This window comes from Channa argus, chromosome 1, assembly GCF_033026475.1.
Source record: "Channa argus isolate prfri chromosome 1, Channa argus male v1.0, whole genome shotgun sequence".
Lineage (NCBI taxonomy): Eukaryota > Metazoa > Chordata > Actinopteri > Anabantiformes > Channidae > Channa > Channa argus.
The window spans coordinates 24858056-24876222 of NC_090197.1; the positions used below are offsets into that span (position 1 = coordinate 24858056).

Consider the following 18167-nt stretch of genomic DNA (forward strand, 5'->3'; position numbering starts at 1 on the left):
AAATGCTGAGTGGAATTTGAACAATCAGCAACATTTAGTGGTGCAGGCTCTCTGCCCCAATAGTTCCTGCAACATCCTAAAGTGGAACTACAGCCCAAGAACTAAATCTAGGCCCTGGTTCTTCTGATGGAAAATGGCTTCTGGTCATTTCAAAAAGTAGAAATTAGCCTTTTATGATTTTACATAATTTATAGTAAAAGAAATTCAACAAACCTCTGATTAGTTTTAGTGACAGTGCAGGAAAACCAATCACCTAACATCAGGTGATTTTCAACAATGTTCCTGTAACACATTTTATGAGCCACTCTGTTACTGAATTGTAATGTATGACAGTCATGGATCAAGTCTAGGTAAAATTGTGAATTTGGCTGATATCCCACAAATCTAAGGGGGGCAATTCCATTTTCTTGCCAGTTCAGTACCAGACAGAACAGACGACTGAGTTGACCCAAGTTTCATACCAACTTTGCTTACCCAAAATAACAAACAATAGGCCAATGAAAAACAATTATCACTAGCACACCAACAGTATTGACCTGTATATATCACATCTTTTCAATGATTGAAGTAAACTGAAGACAAATTAAAAGCTTAAGAAAAATGGAATCCATCATAGCAATGTACATATAAGTCAGGCTCTTAAAAACAGAGCACTTCCATTCACATGTACATAAACCTTGTACATCCCACGTTGAATCTGTACAGTATTTACACATGTGCAAAAGGAATTAATACAATAAATCAAAGGGCAAAATCTCTTGATACCACAGGCATTTGTTTGGCAAACCTCGCAGGAAGTCAAGCATCTCCTTCCTCCCCAATCTTGTGTAAAATGATAGAAGAAAGAAATCTGGCCGGAAATGACTCTACCCATCATTCTCTTCTCTGAGCTCTGAGGATATGGGTGACCTACTTTGAGTCCAAACTTTGCACAGAAAGCCACAAACACCACATTCTTGAAGCAAAGCTTCATTGTCCAAAGCAGTGCAGATGTACTGCAATAAAAGACAAGTGTTTTAATACTGATTAGTGGTATTGCTAAAAAACATAACAAAATTTGATATGCACATCTCAAACTCAACTTCTGCCAATTTTGTGCTTGAGTGCCACATCGATGAAGCAAAGTATTAAAAAAAAAAAAAAAAAAAAAAAAAAAAAAAAAAAAAAAAAAGGCGGTGACTTTTTGTAAGAAAGCAAACCTTAATCGCATTGTGACAGGAAATACAACTATTACAGCTACAGGAAGAAATAAAAGCTGTGTATCAGATAATTGCTGGCAACGAGTCAAGGGGAATTTGATTTTCTGCCAGAGTGTGAGAGCAATATAGAAGCCAAGATTGTTTGGGTTTTACAGTTTTTTGTAAAATTTGTAAAAAGTGCACAAATGATGTGTGACCTGAAAGGCAAAAGGGGCCCAAAGCATGATTCTCCGCCAAGTGCTGCAACAACTTAATAGGCTTACAATTAGCCTGTCAGGAGCATGAAGAAAGGGATTACTGTAAAATCCAGAGCCAAAGGAAATGAGGAGCAGTGACACAGTGAGAGGAGATCAAGTTAAACACAACAGTACTGTGTCAAAGACAGAGAAAAAAAAAATAGCAGAGATCCTCTGGCTCATGGAGGATTGTGTGCATCTTCTTGAGCTTCCTCCCTGAAGGTGAGAGGCACTGCATGCTTAAGTAGACTGTTGGCTGACATTGTGTTCTCCTGATAAACTAATACCAACATAGTTATCGCTCTCAATCCAGCCTCACAGAGCTTGTCCATGTAACAAAGTAGGTAGTTATGAGGAATAAATATAAACAACAGAAAAAAAGTGCTTTCACTGAATTCCTTACCCCGTTTACTCAGTCAGGTTTCCAATTTAAAGTAAAAAGAATATATTCCCATCAGTGTTTTCATGATCCAAGTATCCCACACTTCAGATAATTAAATCTACTGTATGTCTAGGGTTTTTCTTAAGAGCAGATTTGGTTTTCATATGTGAAACAAAGCGTTTAAGGGTAGGCGGATGGCTGCATTGTAGTGGGCTTGGGTGTTTACATTTCCTTATTATGATTCTTCATACCCTCATTACTGGGTAATTCTGGTTTACTACTTAATTTATCAGTTGGGTTTTATTTTTAGAGTCTGAGTTATTTCTATTGGCAGCTTTGCAACAATTATCTAATAGGGGTTGGAAACAATCTGAATGTAAACTTACTAACAGTTTAGTCAATTTATTAACCATAGAGCTAAAACTGAAAGTACGCAATCCAAAATATTGGTAGAAAAATCTCACCGCACAGTACAAATTACTGTGCACAATCAATCAATCATAGAGGAACTAAGAATTTGGGGAGTAAAATGTGATTGATGTCTACACTGGGCAGTCTACGTGATACATTTGGTTTCCAGGAAAGATATTACCTAGGCACAATGTAACCATTAAGGTTTGTATTTAGCTATTTTTGAATTACATTTTATCTTTAAGTAGGGCTGTGAAATAACAAATTAAATTATTTAAATATTTATTCACTTCAATATTTAGAACTGAATTAAAAAAGGTTTTAGTAGGACATGGAAATGGCATCCTGAATTCATTAGCCTCCTGTCTAGCAACAGCTAAAGTGTGATGGATGCGATTTGTGTATAGGAGGGGTTCAGGGACAGAACAGAACATAGGTCACCTGTATCTTAGTGATTAGACCTAATATACAAGTACAAGTATTACTTTTTTGTTTTTGTTGCGCAGCTGCTACCACAGTTCTTCTTTAAACTGTTTACAATATCTAAAACAATAACAGATGTTTTTCTAATTCTCCTTCTATATTGCACATTTGATCTGTAACTGAGAAAGATTGGATTTTTAAATAAAATTAAATTACGTTTTGGCAATAAATTTAACCTTTTCAACTTGTGTTTTAGGTGCATATATCATGTATAGCTGAACAACATGATGCATGTTTAAGGGGTTTAAATTGTGATTTTCATTTTTAATTATTTAATCAATAAGTCTTTGGCTCCAAAATATCTCTTTAAGGCTGTTTTCCAGATTCCAAGGTGACATCTTCTAATGTCTTGTTTTATACAAACAAGAGTCAAAAAGATGCTTTTCTAACAATTTTTCCAATGTAGAAGGTTGAGCCAAAAATGCCAGATTGAGTTTTGGCTTTTGTCATAATTTAAAATTTATCAAATTTTAAACAATGCCCATATAGACTTCAAAACCTACAACAAATTGCCTCTACTTTTTAATTTCAACCATTTTTAGTCTGTCTTTTAACTTGGATTAGTTTATTTATTTGTGGCCTCGCATTGCACATCTGGGTTACACGATGTTATTCCAAACTGTGGTTGTGAGATTGTAAAAATACTTTAAATTGCCACAACTTTTTACAGTTTTTTTTTTTTTTTTACAGCAGCTGACTGTCTTCCTACAGATCTCCGTAAAAAGATCTATTTAACAATTTCTCAATCATGTAGAGTAGTTAGCGCTGCTATCTCACAGCCAACCATGGCCTTTCTGTGTGGAGTTTGCCTGTTCTTGTGCGGGTTTCTTCTGGTTATTCCAGTTTGCTTCCCCAGTCCAAACACATGCAGGTTAATTGGTCAATCTAAAATTGTCTGAGATACACTGGTGACCAGTCCAGGGTGTACCCCGCCTTTGGCCCTGTGACAGCTGGGATAAGGAAACAGTCACCCAGTGGAGTGGTGTGGCTGGCTGTGTTTTTAATAGTTTTTGGATACGAGAGGTCTACAGCACTGACGAATAAACTACTCCAAGCTGCAGACTGACTGACACCAAAATTGAGAAGAGGCAATTCATTGTTGGTTTGAGTGTGTGTATGGGGAAGGTTGAAAATACACTTAATTTAGATAATAAAGGTTAGCTAATTAAATCTGATAGTGACCATTCCGTGTACCCAGTGAAGTCTACACTTGCCAGCTACAGAGAAAAAGTTGCCTTTGTCCTTAAAATAAAAGACTGATGTTTGACAAATTACTAAGAACTCAGAGCAGTAAATGTCCAATAACTTATTGTAAACTGCACACGATTGTGCTAGAGGGGAACACTAGAGAGGCATAGCAACAGTAACAATGAAAAGCAGGATTTAGCAAAGAGTCGCTAATGTGTTGACTACTAACCTAACAAAACCCAACAAAAGTTGTGGCTAAAGCCATAAAACTGAGACCCAGTTTGCTATGCAGTAAACCAGAATTAGGCTTGGTTCCCCATTAAATGTATGATGGGCTGTTGTTGAAATTAAAAGAAAGAAAGAGAGAGAGAGAGAGAGAGAGAGAGAGAGAGAGAGAGAGAGAGAGAGAGAGAGAGAGAGAGAGGAGAGAGAGAGAGAGGAGAGAGAGAGAGAGAGAGAGAGAGAGAGAGAGAGAGAGAGAGAGAGAGAGAGAGAGAGAGAGAGAGAGAGAGAGAGAGAGAGAGAGAGAGAGAGAGAGAGAGAGAGAGAGAGAGAGAGAGAGCCAAAAGGTGACATGGTTTGATTATTATACATTCTATTAAAGGCGGTTAGGGTGTGTCTGGGACCAATGCGCTTATCTTGACATTTGTGATGGGCAGAAGTAGGAATACACCAATCACAAGCACCTGCAGGCTGGAGATTACTGATAACATATCCTCCACCCAACATAACCAACGAAGCACCCTCCAAGAAAAAAGTTATCTTTAAGCACCAACGTTTTACCCTCCAAGACTATTGAGCCAAACTGACCTCGTTATTAGATGTTTGTCTACAAATACCATCATGTTGTTTTTTTTTTTTATTACCTGAGCATTCAGGGCATATCTGCATTTGATGCCAAAACAGAATCAAATCTGGAGGGAAATATTAATGCTGGTGGCAAAGACCAGGCAAAAGTCAGTTTTAAGGTTTTAAAAGCTTCAGCGTTGAGGTGACTGTGTTTCAATATTGGCCCTTTGGATAACGTAGAGTTTAAAAATCACAGGTTAATGTCTCGTATTGCATTTAGTAACAATTAGCACCAAGTCTAAAATGGTATTGGTAGACAAACTGTCACTTTCATTTCAAATTTAATGCAGCACGTTATGGGTCACTCTGCCCATCCATCACACTCCAGTGACTGAAAGAAGGAGGTGGAAGCTGTGAGGTGATTAGCCTGAGACTAAGCTGCAGTTCTGAGTAGCAGCAGTGGTAAGTGTCACAACTCTCCTCTTCATTATAAAAAGGCACAACCACAGTAGTAAAGGACTGTGTGTGCTTGGACAGTGAATGAAGTTTAAGCCATGTTACAAACAATGAATATTCTAGCCATTGTTCACTAGTTAAAAAACAATTATCTGCCATTTAGGGTAACAGTAGCTGATGAGATGTGTGCATGGCTGATTCTGTGGGGCAGTTTGCTCATCCATCACGTGTCCCAGTCCAACTCTCTGCAGGCGATACGGACAAGTCTGAGCTCCAGTTCAAAGGCGTCGGGCCGCTCCTGAGGGTTGGCCGACAGCATCTCCCTGATCAGCTGCTTCATGTGGCTGTTCATGCTTTTTTTCCTAGCGGGGATCAGCAGCTCCATCTTTGGGTTCTCTAACAGGGCTTCCCCTAAGGGTACAATCTCTGAACCCTGCTGCACATAGCTTCCCAGCAGCTCCTTCTGAGTTTCCACATCTACAAAGGTGATGCGCTCCACCATGGCCCAGATTATTACCCCCAGGGCAAAGATATCTGCCTTGGCTGTATAATGGCCCTCCCAAACCTCTGGGGCCATGTAGAAGTCCGTTCCACAAGCTGTGGACAGGAAGCACTTGTTAACACTGGCCGGCTCCTCTGGATTTAGCCCGGAGGTGGAACAGACCTTGCTCAAGCCAAAGTCAGCCACTTTGAGGGTGGGCTCAGATGAGCCGGCCGGCGTACAGGCCTGGGAGATGAGGATGTTGTCTGGTTTGAGGTCACGGTGTATAATCTGATTGCGGTGCAGGAAGGCAAGGGCACTGCCTAGCTGCAGCATGAAGCTGGTGTTGGTCTTCCGACTGGGCTTGCGGGACAGCAGGTAGGCATTCATGTCGCCCCCGTCGCAGAAGTCCATGACAAACCACAAGTAGTAGGCACAGCATGGGTCAAACATGATCTCACCTTTAAGAGACGTTTCCACGAGCTGCAGTACAAACACAGAAAAGACAGAACAAGTCATCATGAGGCCACGAGGGATGCGCTGATATGACCCACCCCCATGCAATAAACAGATTTAATACATTGTTTACCTTTTCCGGTTGGGTGATAAAAGCAAATTGCTCTAGGTAGAGCAGAAGCTGGAAGAATGTAACATGCACGAACTTGAGCAAAGAGGTGACACCATTTTTCACCCACAATATGGTGGGTCTATGACACCAGGCTGCTTATAAGTGTCTCAGTCAGTGTTACAGGGTGATCCCTTTTATTTCATATCCAACCCAGAGCTACAGAATACAAGCTCAAATGCATAAAAGCTGCGGGGGGCAGAAGTCTTCAGAAAGCTATTGTAGTATTTACATTAATATGACTATCAAGACAGGGTGAACATCACCACTCAAATATGTAAATGCCTACCTTGACATCGCACACATCCAAACTGTTAAAGCTTTATGACGTTATTGTAAAGACTGCAAACATATGACACAATTCAAAAAAATACAATTACTTGATCAGGAATGAGAGATTGTGGAGTGCATCCTCACAATGGAGTAAGATTTTAATCAATTTGAATCCATTTCATGTCAACACCAAGACATGTGATTTACACAAGATAAAAACAAAGCCAAGTATTATCTCTAACCCCAGTAGACAAAACACACAGAAACATGTGGTTATGTCACTGAGGTCTGTTGTAGCGTACAGAAATACTGATATTGTGGCAAACAGCTTTGCATTGTGAGGCGAGTAAAATGTCACTAGTAACTAAACACACCCGAGTTGCTTTGGCTTTATATTCAACATATGTAATATCCCAACGTCCTCTGTGGGTCAAATTTTATTAATCAGAGCAGTGGGACAAACCTCTAATTTTTCATCCCTGCTCCTTGAAAGCCAGTTCATTTAATCTGATAGTAGAACACAATATTGGAGGTTTTATCCATATCACATTAACTTAAGATTAAACGAGATGTATCTGTGGAATCAAATGAATGGTGTTTTTTTAATCAAACATAAATAAAGCTATAGGTTTGTATAGAACTAAAATTAAGATAAAATATATACTATATAATAGGTACTTGAAAGAAACCAAATTTTTAGTCTGTGTTAATGATATTTTAACATTAGTGAACTTAATTATTGAAGTAAAAGTGATTGAAAGTTGAAACTTCAGACAATGAAATCAGGAACATTTTAACATAAAAAATAAGAGATGTAAGCAGCAGAAATGTTGACAGAAGAGAAAGTTTTGATGAAACTCTAGGCCAATTGGTCATAGCTGCAGACTTACATGGGGCGGACACACACACACACTATCCACACTATATTGTATAATATGTATAACATTGAAGTGTAAAACAGCAGCTTCACTGTCAAGCTGAGAAGCACAACTGTGTACTGTTACTTGAAAGTGATTACAAGTGAATGTGTGTAGCAGGCAATTCCTAGTGGGAACCCTGCTGTACACAAATGGCTGCAGATGGTTTGATATGCTGCTAGCCAAAGAATTCACTACCCAAAAACAATAGATGCAAATTATCCCACAGTTGGTATGGTCAGATAATTCTGCCCTATTATCATTTGTTCTCCTGTAAGCATGTACTGGCACATTACAGAGCAATGAAGAAAGACAGCGGGAATAAAGGGATTCTGGGAAATTGTCCAGTGCAAGCACAGCAGAAAAGTGAATGGTCGCTCTGACAATAGCCCTGCGTACCACTGAAGAGACTATAATCAGGCACCAGCAGAGTGCCTGTTGTTAGACAGCGGGAGGCACTGCAACATGACAGGCTGCGGCTGCAGACAGGTTGATGGGGGAGGGGTGCCCCCTTCAACCTGACAACACGTTTGTTTTAGGGACATGGGGGCCACAGACTGATCCAACCAGATGTCCAGTTCCTCTGCTGGAACAAACCAGCAACACACACACCCATGGACAGACAGATAGACAGACCCAACCCCCCCCAAGAAGATGTTCTTATCTGAAATATTGAGATAAGATAACACCTATATTATTATTAATCTGCAACTATGTCCTAATCTTTTAACCGCAATCACTTAATGCCTGTCTCTACCGACTGTCAGCGCCAACTGAGCCAGACTAGCACTGATCAAGTCCAACTAGGTCCAACCAATCATCACGACCAAATCCCATTCGGCTGTACAGCTGTTAAGTTTTTGCCTGCTTTTATGGTGATGACATGTCACTTCACTGGATTTTCTGTAGCTTGAACTCTACATGCAGTTTACATCACACAAGTTGAGTGGTGTTACAGAGTGGAGCAGTGTTACTCTTATATTAGCACAGGCACAGCAGTCCACCAATCTAACAGGACCCACAACCATGCCTACATAACAGACAATATTAAAAAACTAATACCATCCAATGTACACTTTTTTGGAAATAAACATTTGTGTTTGAAGGTCTGTCAAGTAGCTCTACCTGTGTCCTCTCCCTGCTTCAATCTGATTTACTTCTCACAGCTCGGGTAAGAAGATTTCATAAAACATGGCGCTATCTTCACTGATATCTTCACCCAGGCTTCCCCAGCTTACAACAAGTTTGTGTTATGTTTTAATTTAACATAATATAAATGAGTTAAATGTGTTAGCATTTTATGAACAGCATGATGAAGAGGACTGTTTAAATACAAATTGTCATTGAACCAGAAAATGTCCCTAAGGTTGTTAGAGAACACTATTTTCAACCAATGTAACCAAACAGTAAGTTTGTCTTTTTCCTTGCATTTTGCAACATAAATGCAGAAACACCTTGGAACTACAAACTGTTCAGTTACCTTACCTCTAGGTAGAGAGGCGAGCTTGAGCCATGGTTCATCCTCTGAGCCAGCTGATCCCGCTGCAGGATACACTCCTCCAAGTGGATGACGTTTGGGTGCTGGCTTTGGATGCTGCTGAGGGCCCAGAATTCCCGCAGTGCCAGCTCCACATTCTCTGGAGAATGGCAGCGGATCTTCTTTACAGCAACCCGAGCCCCTGTACGCTTTACCACTGCCTCATAGACCACGCCGTAGCTGCCGCGACCCACCTCCTGGATCAGCTCGTACTTTGGCTGGCTGCTTACCATCCTAGTCCTCACTGTGGTGAAACAGCATGGCGTTAGTTTTTGTATTGGTTATTTTTTAGCTAATTTTAGTGACATCCAATCTCACACTGTGAAACTGGCTGACTCTGCAAGTTAGTTCCTCCAGGAATTTGTAATGTCATGGCTCAAACATTTAACACAAATTCAACCAAATCCCTGTGAATTCTGGACAACCTTGCAATTTTTTTTACAACCACACAACTTTTTTTGCAAATTTAATCAACACTCAGTACTATTGCTGAATAACTCATGTATGGCACATCAGAGCTGCTATGGGGGAGAGCTTGCTAATGCTATGTATTGCTACTTATAAGTAAGTAAACCCAAGCAAAGTCCAATTAGTGAACCAAATTCCATAAAACTGAAGAAATGTGTGAATTTCAAGATAGTCTTTATAATTTGCAAGGATCAGGGAGATGCGATCAATATGCTGACAATTTTTATCAACTTCTCGAAGATATGGGATGTCTGCAAAAGGTAAGGGCATGTAAGGAACTGCCCTGAAGTTCCACTCAGAAACAGTTTTGCACCATTTTCGATGTAGTGGACAAACAACTATTTTTTTCTATCATAAAAAAATAAATGGCTGAAATGGAAAAAAACAAACTAGACAAATAAACATAACAAAATGTTGCTTCATCCAGATCTCTTTAAATTTCTCAAAGGATTCAAATGAGACATAGTAAATAAGCATGGTTAGGAATTTGCAATTAATTCATCCAACTTCCGCCGAAAATTCTGCACATCCTAGCAAACTGCCACAAAAGCAGGTACTTTAGGCCGCAAGTAGAAGTGACATATATCTTGAATGTACTTGTTTCATGTGATGTCTCGCAGCTTTATCTCTGTTCGATTGCAGTGAACTACTAAATGGCAAACATTTTTTAAGCTGCTGCATGAGGCTTGCTTTGGTCTCTCGTTTCTGTCCCTTTCACGGACCTCTTGCTCTCAGTCTACAAATTCTGGCAGTGCTCATTTTTAGAACATTACTTTCCTACTTCAAGACTTATTGTGTTAACATGGTGCCACTATCAATGCCCCTCTCATTTATGTTACGCAAGATTTAAAACAAACATGTTCTTTTTGCTACACTAACAAAATGTAAACATTTAAAAGACCACTGTCATGGATGGAAGAGTCCAGAGGAAAAATACTACATGTTAACCAAAAAGAACATGCCAAATTAAAAACCACATTATAAGGAGGTAGTTACTTTATAAGACCTGATGAGTCTAAAGTCATTTGATATTATTTAAAGGTTCACAGTGTTGCTCCTTTATACTCGTAAGCCAGACAGTAACTCAATGACTCCTTACTTCTATCCACACTGCACATTTGACCACAAGTACTGCTTGATGCAGCGATTCAGACAGATGTTATATTTGAGTGAATGAAGTAAGGGGGAGACAGATGAGGGAGAGGAACTCAGGGTTGTACCTGGTCACAAAAAAGTGCTACTCAGTTAAAAATCATTTATATGATTTATAAAATATTTAAGCAGTTCTGAGCATTTAATCACTATATTCAATTATTTATTATACTGGTTAAAGGACATTTGCAGTAGTAATGTTCATAGACTCAAATGTCATATATTTCAGTACTAAATCCCAAAAACTAACACTGGAATTACACTACTTTGAAGATCCATGGATAGACTCTTGCTAAGTTAAGTTTAACTATGGGTTGCAGAGGCTCACAGAAGTGGTGGTCAGTATGCACACCTCCCAAATCTCCTCCAATGTTTTTTTGAGGTAATACTTGCTACCAAACCCAAACATGTAAATAATGATCAAAAGTTAGTATCCTCTTATTTTGAAATGGAAAAAGTGTAAAACACTTTCTGCCCCCAATCAAAAGAGGTTGCACACTTTAACTTTCACACTTTAAATGTGAAGAAAATGCAGTTTCAATTTAAAGGGATGCAAATTTAACCCTTAACCTTGTAAAATAATGTATATTCAGCTAGTACAAAAATTCTTTCATCATCACAAGTGGTCAAAATGGTCAAGGAGGGCATAAAATAAAAGGTATAGTATAATATATAAAAAATAAAACGTGCAAAAGTTTGCTTCCACCTTAAACAATTAATTAGAAATAATCTGGTCTGATAAAGAAATATTGTAAAGAAATAATAGCTAATTGTACATAAAATCTTTATTTTAGTATTTTTGCTACTAACATTTGCATATGACACTGGTGTATGTTCACTAACGTGCAATCCAGAGAAGCATGGTTCCAGTTTTAGACTGGACTGAAAATTGTATTCTTATTTTCAGTCCAAGGAAGGCTTGGACCTTGCACCTCAACAGGTGATCAGGCAACAGTGTCACATGCACTTAAAATTCACTAATGAGTGTGTGGAGCTGGTTGATGCTGGTTTTACTGTTGTGGTGAGAATTTCGAACCTCATAGTGGATAATCACCCGTATTAGGATAAACTGGAGATTATCCAACATGATCTTATTATCCTCTCTTGTGAACTAGTTAAATATAAACCCTTGCTGGCCTTCTCAACTAGTTTTTTTTTTCCCAGAGCCATATACTTTCTCTCAGCACCACCCTACGCTCAGTCCACAAGGTGGTGACATAAGGAAAAAACTTTCAGTCATACATTTTCAATTGCATTCCAGCTTAAATCAAGGCGTGATGAAATATCATAAAAATGTCTATGTGAACTAGGGCAAGGTTCAGCTCATATAGTGTAAGGGGGGGCCTTGCCAATTTCAAAATGCTTTTCATTTATTGTACTTCGCAAAAATGTTAACAACCGTTTGCCTTAACATTCAAGATAAGAACACAGGGAATATAAACATGGTGAATTGTGCTTTTACTACTTGTGCATTAAACCATGCACAAGTAGTTAAATTGCTGAGATATTTTTTTTTTAAATTTGGAAAATATTTTAAGATTTGAATAAGTTGTAAATTTTATTTTATTATAAATGTGTTCTTAGCTTAGTTTTGCTTTACTGTAACGGTCAGTGCAACCTATATTAATAAAGGTCTCAATGGAGTGTTGAATGCTTGTTAAATAAAACAAACACTGTATGTACAGCATAAATCAAACACACAGCGTAACCAGAATATTTTAAAACAACACTGCTCTGTTAGGATATATTGTAACATGGCTCAACCATTTTAACCATATGCTGAAATCATGCATCCTCCACAACTGCATATGGCTGAATTCACTACACTTTAGTTATGGATTCTGTCCTGTGTGAATCTTCATTGGGACCATGTTAAAATGGAGATTGCTCTTTTCCCACCTCAATCTCCTCATTGTGCTGGCAAAGGAACCACAAGGGTGATATCACTTTAAACGGTTCATCAAATTGGAAGTATTGCTGCTAGATAACACTGGCCACTTGTTAATTACAAGACTGAGTTACAGCTGTGCTCAGCTTTTACAGTAAGAGTGCAAAGAAGCAGAAAGATGGAGACAAAATGTAGCTGACAAATTACATGTAAATATTTGTATGTGTGCATTATATTCAAAGCAAGTAAAGTGCATCCATAAAGTATTTCAAGCGCATAACTTTTTCCACATTTTGTTATGTTACAGCCTTATTCCAAAATGTATCAAATTCATTATTTTCCTCAAAATTCTACAAATACCTCATAATGACAACGGGAAAGTAGTTTGTTTGAAACCACTGCAAATTTATTAAAAATAAAAAAGGAAAAAGAAAATCTCATGTACATAAATATTCATGGCCTTTGCCCTGACACTCAAAATTGAGCTCTGGTGTATCCTATTTCCACTGATCGTCCTTGAGGTGTCTACAGCTATGGGAAACTGTGGGAAAGTTGATTGGACATGATTAAGAAAAGCATTCACCTGTTTATATAAGGTCCCAAAGTTAACAGTCCAAGGAATTGTCTGTAGCCCTCCGAGACAGGATTGAATCGAGGCACAGATCAGGAGAATAGTACAGAAAATTTTCTGCAGTATTAAAAATGGAAGAAGTTTGGAACCACCAGGACTCTTCCTAGACCAGGCTGGCCAAACTGAGTGATCGAGAGAGAAGGGCCTTAGTCAGGGAGGTGAGCAAGAACTCAATGGTCACTCTGAAAGAGGTCCAGCATTTCTCTATGGAGATAGGAGAACCTTCCAGAAGAACAACCATCTCTGCGGCACTCCACCAATCACACCTGTAGAGTGGCCGGACGGAAACCACTCCTCAGTAAAAGGCAGATGACAGCCCACCTGAAGGACTCTCAGACCATGAGAACATATTCTCTGGTCTGGTGAAACAGACTAATCTCAGAAAGCATAAATATGTTTGTCAAAAATACACAGACAGCATCCCTCCATCTTCCTATTTTCATCATCCCACTAGAAAGGCAGATGAACAGCTGCTGTGGAAACCTCTCACCCACTAAACCCAAAAGAATGATGGAAACCACAAACACTATCAGCATCTTTACAGTACTACATGAGTATTACACAAAATAACATTCAGTTTTCATATTAGACACACACACACCTCAAATACACTATAAACCAAAGGCACATAAATGACTACAAACTGACCATGTTCCATTAAATATTACCTGATCCAGTGTTATGTTACCTTATTTAGAAGTTTATGATGTCCCTACCTGCCAACGTGATCATTCCTAAAACTTTCTACAGCACTTCATACTCTATCCATTTACAATGCAAATAGGAATACAGGAAAAAGCATACCTAACCAGAAGAGTTGAAAGCATATATTGACTCACTCTTATCGATTGGTTGAATAATCCTGGCTTATCTGCCAGAGCAAAAAACAGCACTAAGGCTCCAACATCTTATTATTTTTATAATCATTGGCATTCTAACAACTGACTTAAGTATGAACAAAGTATTTTTAAAAAGAGTAACATTTCACTAATACAGAAACCGAGGCCAAGTGTCCCAACTTGAAGAGCAACTAATTATTATTTTTCTTATTATTTAAGCCACAATTTAGTACATGGTGACAACTTTAATAAGCAGTCCAAATCCTACACACAAACAAAAACACATACTATTCATATTTTTTATTGTGTACAACTTCAATAAATCAGCAGTATTAACAAGATAGATAGATACAATAGATATAGATATAGATATAGATAGATAGATAGATGCAAAGTTCCTAATTCAATGACATGTCATTTGTGACACATTACATTATTTGGTGGAGAAACTGATTTTATGCCTAATACCCAAGTGTTCACTGATACAGAGAATCCCTAATTACACAATATTAAAACTATGCTTGTTATCACTTTCAAACTTGAAATATGCAGGTTCGACCAGGGAGCAAAATATATGTTAGCAAAAGGAAAAACTCATAATGTGAGTGTGCCATCATCAGAACCACTGGGCTGGCACTGACACTGTCAAAACACCTGTCTGTTCAGGTCATTTAAAAGACTAATCATAAAACTTCATTTTAATGTGAACATACGACACTGGCAGATTTGAAGTGATAAACATCTTCCAGGACTCGGTAAATAGAAGATGTTTCCCATCCAGAAAAATGAAAGCCAGTATGCTAACGAGCTAATTGGACGGACACTTGGCTGATTGGCTAACAGGCTAACAGCTAACTATGTGGCCTGACCATCTACAGCTTACGATGTTGTTGGTGAGCTAACGTTAGCTAATCACGTTAACACCAGCTAACAAAGAGTCCAGCTTTCTCCACAACAATCGTCATTCATGTCTGCATCAAGCTTATATAATTCAAACCACAAACTACTTCAATGCTCGTAAATTACACCACCACGGAAACACGAAGGAGGCATGCACGGCAAGCACTAACGTAAGGTACTGACAGTTCATTGTCCTGTGTGTGTGTGTGTGCGCGTGTGTGTGTCTGGCATCAAGAAATTCAACCACACTCCTAAACACACACACACACACATACACATATGCACAGATGCGCACACACACCTGAGAGCCAAGAACACACAGCCACAGCCGACAAGATGACCGTCTAAATGTGGAAGAGGCTACAGCTGTACAGTTGCAGGCTGTCATCTTTGCACGCTCACCTTTGCGTCGATTCTCGGGGGTTCATTTGTTGTCTTCCTCACTCTCCCTGGCAGCCATTACCGCCGCACGTTCTGCTCGCCCAGTCTAACCCAGGTTTTGGACGTGAGAGCGTGCAGCTGCTGAGCAGCGCAGCGCGGCGGCGGCCAGGAAAACACAACTTCCGGGGAAAGATTTCAAAATAAATTTAAAAAAAAAAGTCACACGCATGAATGGCAGGTTCTATTAACATTAGTCATTATTTTAGAAATGGTATTTTTTTACAATTAAGTGTGCACACTTTTACAGATAACGTACTCCTCCAAGTGGTAAATGCATTCTTCATATGTTGAAAGAAAAAAAAGAAAATAAAAGCTCCGAGCATGATCAGTGTGACTAGCTTTACAAGACATGTGGAAACGGTCCTCTTTCCCTCTCTTGCCCAAATGTAACTTACAAGGTGTGGATAAGAGAAACACTTGCACAGATTTATGACCCTGTAACTATGTAAAAAATGTTGTTGCTTTTTTTTTTGTTGAGACATATAGTGGGTTTATTAACTCTTATTAGTTATAGCAGCAACAGCATATCTATCACTTTTTTATTATTTCACTGCAAATTAGCCTATTTATTTTACTCTGGACAGATTTGTTTCCTTTATGTCAGGAACTATATCAAGCAAAGCACAACATCTCTATCATCACTGATGAGAGTTGCAGAATGTAGTTAAAGAGCATTGTTTGTATTGATTTTAAGTTTGAGGCTTTATTATTACTGCATCTTTTTTAAGCATCTGATTTGTTTCAGTCTTATCAATCCCTGATATCAATAATACAAAGCTACAGTGTTTGCTATTAAAATTTTGATGATGTTGAAAGATGAATAATGAATTTGTGATTATAGCCTACAAATTAATGCATAATGTGAAGTTTGTGTCCTAGCAACATTTGACAGTCATCAGCATGAAGTGTAGATACAAGAAACAATGAAAAGCACATTTTGTTTACATTTTATCTTTAATTTGCCATTGTTGTTTTGCAGCACAAATTATTATTTTTCCAGCAAAACCAACAAAAGGAACATGTGATCAATTTGAAATCACACACATAATTACTGAGTTGAAAGAGGCTACAGAATGTGTTCAGCACAACCCCGAGGACTGAGCAAACATTCAACTTGTACCCAGAAAGTCAACATGAACATTCTTAATCCAAACATTCTTTGCCTGTAGTAACATCACCAGAAAGACAGAGTGGGTGTGTCTGCCCTGGAAAGTAAAGATATGGGTGTTTGCCTGAAAAATGTACAAGGACATCCTAGATGTATACTTATAGGTTCTATGTCCTGGTACTCAAATGAATCACTTTGGTTTCAAGCATGGATCTCTTGTTATCTTCAGCAACAGGCATAAAGATATCAAATGTTTTTGGTTGTTTTGAGTTATCACACATCCCACTGAAAACTAACCGTAAAAACAGAGTAATAAAAATTTCAACAGACAACCCAAACAAACAAAATGTACAATACTTACAATAAAAAACTGTTTTGTGGACACGCTGTTCTCCAGCTGTCCCTATCAAAACCAAAACCACACCTGAGGTAGACTTGTATAGACTTTTGACAAGACAATATCTGTCTTGGTCACACATAATAAGTAATACAAACAACAAGAAACAAGATCAAGCTCGCACACTCTGCTCAGATTAGAGTATTATACATGATAGATAAGAGGCCACTTTACTGTAGTACAGTGAGCACATAAAGGAACAGATGCATAATGATCTTTAATGATGATCAATATTGCGGCTTCATAACATCCTCTATGCCATCAGTGGGCGCAGTCATCAGGCCAAATTTAACCTTAAAAATGTATTCCATTATTCTACGCATTATCATGCAAACACATAAACATTATATTAATACACTCAATATGTAGACTATAAAACAACATCATGGTGACTTTCAAAATGTAGTGTAACGCTTTGACTTGTGGTCCATCAGAGTAGGACTGTTATTATGGCTTTGTTAATAAAGTTTCTTCATTTGGAGACTGACATGTCACCCATGGATTTCTAAAGCACCCTTAGTTGTTTGTAGACTAATGAAACATAGAATAAAACAAAGTGTACATAATGAGTCAATCGAGAAATTTACAATTTCATCATCACATCAATTAATTCAACCAAACGACCTAGGAAATATGCACATCGTTGCAATTTAAAACATCATAAAAACATTGCATCATGCATCACAGTTTTACTTTAAAAGGTGTCACAAAAACAGACATTTTAGGCCACAACAATTACAAAAAGGGTCCACAAAACCCTAGAAGGACTGGTAACGTATATACAATGTGGATTCTAGGTTGTTGTTGTTTTTTTTTTTGTGATTAACTGTTTCAGATCCTTTTTTTAGGTCAACCAAATCCCCCTTACCTTTTTTAGTACTTTAAATGTATTTACTTATGATTTCCCTGAATATCTGTAATATAAGCAATAAGACAAGCTGAGGAAACAGTCAATGTGCTGCTGATAGCAACACATACTGTCCATTGAATGTTGTGAGGACATCTGTCCCCTTCTGACTTACAGCTCAATTATTATATCAGATTTTATGCCCACAGAAATGTAAATATCAAAAATGTTGTTCTATGATAATCAACTTCAGGAGGTTGTGTGCAGTAGTTCGAGCACATAAGTTCTTGTGTCATCAAATAGGTAGGCCAACTTGTTATGTTTGTGTCTACATTTAACAAACAAGATACATTTGATAACTAATGACTTAATAAGAATTATTGACAAACAGACTAGTTCCCCCACTGCATTAAATATGCTACGTGTTGTTTACCACAATTATTACCTATTTCTGCAATACTAGAAATAAAAGAAGAGTGTGACTATAAACAGACACTGACACACAGTTGCTTTGAAGGG

The 18167-nt window shown here is 38.2% G+C and overlaps 1 protein-coding gene across 1 annotated transcript; it reads right to left on the reverse strand.

Annotated features, from left to right (window-relative positions):
• Positions 1–4343: 4343 nt before the first annotated feature.
• Positions 4344–15397, reverse strand: pdik1l (PDLIM1 interacting kinase 1 like). Its single transcript, XM_067508904.1, has 3 exons — positions 15258–15397; positions 8926–9221; positions 4344–6108 (listed from the first exon to the last, which is right to left on the reverse strand). Exons 2-3 carry the CDS (start codon positions 9208–9210, stop codon positions 5368–5370), a joined length of 1026 nt encoding a protein of 341 aa, XP_067365005.1. The 5' UTR covers positions 9211–9221; positions 15258–15397; the 3' UTR covers positions 4344–5367.
• Positions 15398–18167: the final 2770 nt, after the last annotated feature.

What these genes read in the sequence shown, in the direction of transcription:
- pdik1l (XM_067508904.1), bottom strand. Translation starts at nt 9,210, where the DNA reads ATGGTAAGCAGCCAGCCAAAGTACGAGCTGATCCAGGAGGTGGGTCGC. An exon ending in GCTCGCCTCTCTACCTAGAG is followed by an intron (nt 6,109 to 8,925) that starts GTAAGGTAACTG and finishes TTTGTACTGCAG; the next exon opens with CTCGTGGAAACGTCTCTTAA.